Source organism: Myotis davidii, unplaced genomic scaffold (genome assembly GCF_000327345.1).
Source record: "Myotis davidii unplaced genomic scaffold, ASM32734v1 scaffold97, whole genome shotgun sequence".
Lineage (NCBI taxonomy): Eukaryota > Metazoa > Chordata > Mammalia > Chiroptera > Vespertilionidae > Myotis > Myotis davidii.
In genome coordinates this window covers 71,254-76,555 of record NW_006289392.1, presented here as the reverse complement: position 1 = coordinate 76,555, position 5,302 = coordinate 71,254, and the positions used below count along the sequence as shown (strand labels likewise).

Sequence of the window (5,302 nt, the reverse complement as noted above, 5' to 3'; positions counted from 1 at the left end):
CTCTCTGAAATCCATAAAGAAATATTTTTTTTTTTTAAAAAGGAGGTACTTGACCGAGGGGAAGAGGCAGTCACGTGAGGGGCTGCCAGTGCCATGGAATTCTGCGGTAAACAAACACAGAGCTCTTCCTGCAGGGCTTGTTGAAGAAACAGGAGGTGAGAACTCCTCCTGCAAGTCCTCCCCGTGCCAGTCCAGGGTAAGGCGTGGGCCATAAATTTTGACAGGTGTAAGATCGGGCACCCGGAATTTATGGGGGGGAGGGTGTCAGTGACCTTTGTTTTACGAGCTGATATCCTTTTTTCCCCTTCCACATCAGCTAACTGGGCATGTTTAGAATGCCTATCTTTGAAATTGCAGGGCAAAGTCGCCACATTAAAGCACCCAATAGACTAAGCTTCAAGGATGTGGGTCATGCATGCTACAAAATATATTTTTTTGAAAGCTGTCAATTAAGTGAACTAAACTTGTTTACACACCAAGAAAGCGATTTCCGAAGATCCCGTGATTCTCGAAGTTCTGTTGCCCCAAAGAAAAAGGGGTCAAGGGATGAAGGCTCTGGTCAAGAAGTCTTGCTCGCAGCCAGGGGAACTCAGTATAAACCCTTCCGTCACCCCGACCACCTGGAATCGGATGTGAACGTGGCGGTGGGTGTCCTGTTTTGTGCTCCTTTACTGCGACTCAGGCGGCTGGGCACAGTCTGGCCTGGCTCTGACAATTTTTCCATGTTCTTTGGGGGAGAACAGTCTCAGATTTGTCTCTTCTTCCTCACAGTGGAAAGCGGGGAGAGACCTTTGTTTTATGGAGATTCCACGTCGTAGGGATGAGTGGGAGAGGAGCGGAGGGAAAAAGCCGCTTTTGGTGACTGAGCGCCCTACCCGGCGGGCTCCAGGGGCGGCGGCTGCCGGTCACGTGACTGGCACGCGCTGACTGCCGGGAACTCCCAGCTCCCGCTGCCCACGGAGTCTGCGCACTCGCGCCCGGGGCTCTGGTTCCCGCGGTCTGGCAGCTGCCGGCGGGAGAGCAGCTGGCGGGGAAAGGCCCTGGGCACCCGGTGGACTGGTTTGGGTGGGGCTGGCGGGATGGCGGCCTGTGCTTGCGGGAGGGCAGGGGAGAGGGTGCGGGCTTCGCCAGGAGGGAGAGGAGAGGGGCGGCCTGAGGAGAAGAGGAGGCCGGGAAGACAGGGCGTGTGAGGTGGCCTTAGGCTGCGCAGCGGCCCCAGGCCTCGAACGCCTGTCACCGAGGCCCTCCCTGTGTGGTGACAGGACATTTATTTTCTCCAGAAGGAGAATGACCTAGTTGTAAAGGTTTTCAGTTGACAAGCGTGCGCGTGCAGTTACTCTAAAGGAGAGAAGAGGTGGAAGAGGAAAGGGAGGATAAAGGGGAAGGAGGAGAACCACTGTCAGTGGGCTTCTGGGAGACAGACTCCCGGGCGGAGCCTGCGGGGCCGGTGGTATTTTCTGCGTGTTGCTGAGGTGGCGCCGAGGCCTGTTGACCAGAGGCTGACAGGAACCGGGCCCAGTGGTATTTTCTGCATGTTATTGTGGTGGTGCCGAGGCCTTTTAGCGGGAAGCTGGCAGGAAGCGGTGCCCCGGTGGTATTTTTTGCGTGTTGCTGAGGTGGCGCTGAGGCGAGGCTGGCAGGAACCGGAAGCTGGCAGGAAGGGGGGCCCGGTAGTTTTTTCTGCATGTTGCTGAGGTGGCACCGAGGCCTGTTAGCCGGAAGCTGGCAGGAAGCGGGGCCCGGTAGTATTTTCTGCATGTTGCTGAGGTGGCAACGAGGCCTGTTAGCCGGAAGCTGGCAGGAACTGGAGCTCCGGTGGTATTTTCTACGTGTTGCTGTGGTGGCGCCAAGGCCTGTTAACTGGAGGCTGGCAAGAAGGCGGCAGCATTGTAGGGAATTCACCGAACAGACATATTTATTACTAGTTGTTGCTGGCTTATATAAATGAAGATCATATGTGACTAGTCAAGCCGATTACAGTTATCCACGTCAGCATACTTTCTCGAAATCAAGCTAAATGCTGTACATTGATAACTTGAGATGTAGGGACTATACCATTCTAGGCTTCAACAGTTTTTCTTTAGTCAACATAATCTTTCGGATTCATAGGGAAATTATCTTCAGAACTAGTAGAAAAGTCACTTAGAGGTAAAATTTGATGCTCTATGAAAACAGAAGAAGACCGTGGAAGTGACCTCAGGCTAGAAGAGATCTGGTCCAGTCCCAGTTTTACCTGGTTGAGGTTGGTCAGCTGTCCTCGCCCCGGTTTTCATGTCTGTCAGAGATGAGATAGACTCAGATGAGCAATGGTATCTGCTTGGACACTGAGACATTGTGAAGGTAGAAGCATCTTAGATGAATCCGGAAACGAGGCGGAAGTGCCAGACACCAGTTTGGCTGACTGTACACAGAGGGAGTCGACGAAAATCAGGGGAATGGTAGGTTAGCCCCAGGTGATGTAGGACTTTGGTTGGAATTTGGACTTATTCTGGAGCAATGAGTATGCGAGGACAAGTTTTTGAGATAAGGGAATGCAGTAATTACCGTTTTGAAAGTTCAGGGAGTATGGTAATGAGTTTTGAAAGACTGTCCAAACAGCAGTTGGTAGGATGACTTAGAGAAAGGAGAGATTGTGAAGTTTAGGTAAATGACCGGTAATGAGAGCCTAAATGAACAGTGGCAGTGGGTGGGAAGATTCAAGAGATCTGTGTGTGTAGCTTGGAGTTTGTACTTAAGTTTGGCGTTGTTCAAAATTTTGCAGCTCTTGCCTCCAGGTTATGATGGCAAATCACCTTGTAAAACCTGATACTAGAAATTGCAAGAGACCAAGAGAGTTGGAGGTAATCTCTATGCTCCCAGAGCCTTAATACTTTATTTTATATATTTCTCAAATATCTTCCATTTAAGAAAGTTCTGTTGATAAATGGAATTCAAGTTTTCATATTCCCAGAGCTGGGATTGTCCCAGCAGGAACTATATTGACTACAGCTGCTTTTTTACTAAGTTTATGGGAAAACCTCCAAGAAACTATCGGGAGATTTCTTGGTGGTAATTTGTGTCTAGAGACACAAGTGGGTTCATATCTTTATGATATCTAGGACTTCAAATACTTATTTTGCTATAATAAGTAGGAGTACTGGAGTTGCTGATCTTTTAAAATTAGAACACTATTCTGCCTTTCTTCACTACTGTTTCCACCAATTGATGTTTGCATTTGGGACATTGTTATCTTGCAAAAATTTTCAAACATTTGGCTATTGTCTAAATGGAAAGTTTGCTATATAGCTATGGAAACATCTACTGGTTCAAGGTACAGGAAACTTTTATCAGGGGGTTAATAACATATTCAAAAAAATAAAAATAAAATTTAGTATATTGAACCAGGTGCTTGTTGGGACTAAAAGTTTCCTTGGTAATAAAATTTCAAACTAATTAGCATTTAATTTCAAATATAATTAGCAAATGACAAGAGCATATAGTTTCTAGCATGGTTCCTTTTTTTATGAAAGGTGTTTTATTTGCTTTAAAAAAATAGAATGTATATATCCTAAGGGTCCTGTTAACTGTTTACCTATTTTCTTTTACTTTCTTGTATTAGCCTCAAATGCCAGATAGTCCACAACTGTCCTCTCTTGGAAAATCAGATTCCTCTTTCTCTGAAAGCCCTGGACTATTTGATAAAGATGAATCCCTGGAGAAAGATTTGAATGGTGTTGTATAAAATGCTTATATTTCTATATACTTATTTTTATAATACAGAAGGTTTGTTATATTTCATAACTCAGTGTTTTTTTTTAATAGATATGAGCAAGGAAATTAATCTAATGTTGTCTACATATGCAAAGATTTTAAGGTAAGTATTTATATTTTTGAGTCTTGATCTTAGAAGTTTTCTTCAGGAAATTCCATATGGGAACTTTATGTTCAGTGACTGCAGAACCTATCCAGTTACTATAATTTGGGAATTTTTAAATTCGACCTCAATTTCTTATAGTAATTTAGTTTGTTATTTTCAAAGAATAACCCCAACTTTTTTGTTGTCGTTAGTTCTCACCCAAGGGTATTTTTTCCATTGATTTTTAGAGAGAATGGAAGAGAGGGAGAGAGGGGAGAGAAATAAGTGAGAAAAGAGAAACATTGATGTGAGAGGGATACATGGATTGGTTGCTTCCTGCATACGCCCTGACAGGCTGGGGGATCTAACCTGCAACCCAGGTACGTGCACTGATCAGGAATCAAACCCTGAGACCCTTCAGTGCATGGGCTGACACTCTAACCACTGAGGACACTGGCAGGAGCCTAACTTTTTCACTAAGTATCCTGTTTTGCTATTACCATTACGAATACTAGGCTGGATATATTTTGGTTTCTAATTAAATGATACAACATTTAAAATTTTATGATAAAACCTCTTTGAGAAAACTACCATTTGGTGAAGTTAATGATAAAAATGGAGTGATATTAAAGATAAATAAATATATTTATGAAATATTTAAATGTCCATATATATTTGAAGGATGAATTTTAATATTTTATTGATCTGAGATTATCATGTTTTATAAGGTATTTTTTAATTTATGTATTTATTAATTTTTAAAAGATTTTTTAGAAAGCAAGGAAGGGAGAGGGAGAGAGAGAGAGAGAGGGGAATGTCGATGTGAGAGCAAAACATCCATCAACTGCCTCCTGTATGACCCCTACCAGGGATCAAGCCCGAAACCCTGGGCATGTGCCCTGACTGGGAATAGAACTGGCAACACTTCACTGCATGGGATGGTGCCCAACCAACTGAGCCACACTAGCCAGGGCTGTAAGGTGTTTTTTTAAAAACTACTGGACAGTCATTGTATTTAAACAATGGTTGTGTGGCTGTTAAAATAATGTGTAATCATGTACCATATAATGTTTCGGTCAACAATAGATCATAAGTACGACAATGGTCCCATAAAATTCTAATGGAGCAGAATTTCCTGTAAGAAATGAAAGAATGTGTGGCTCAGGAGGGATTATTTTTCCTCAGATGGGCCCAGTATCTGTGGGGCTTGGCAATAGATTCCCTGTTACTGACAGAACCTCAATTTAAAAAAAATCATTCAGTCATTTTTTATTGATTAATTATGTGGAGAGAGATTGAGAAAGAGAGATAGAGAGAGAGAGAGAGAGAGAGAGAGAGAGAGGAGAGAAACATCAATTTGCTGTTCCACTTAGTTATGCATTGATTGGTTGACTCTTGTATGTGCCCTGACCAGGGATCAAATCTGCAATCTTGGCATATCAGGACAAGGCTCTAACTAAGCTATGC

General features: G+C 43.8%; 1 protein-coding gene across 1 annotated transcript in view; it reads left to right on the top strand.

The window, feature by feature from the left end:
• Positions 1-1,787: 1,787 nt before the first annotated feature.
• Positions 1,788-5,302, top strand: part of TEX12 (testis expressed 12) — an 8,571-nt gene continuing 5,056 nt past the window's right edge. Inside the window, exons 1-3 of the mRNA XM_015562503.1 lie at positions 1,788-2,840; positions 3,599-3,710; positions 3,802-3,853. Coding sequence (XP_015417989.1) covers positions 2,778-2,840; positions 3,599-3,710; positions 3,802-3,853 — 227 coding nt within the window. The 5' untranslated portion in view covers positions 1,788-2,777. The remainder of the gene's footprint in view (positions 2,841-3,598; positions 3,711-3,801; positions 3,854-5,302) is intronic.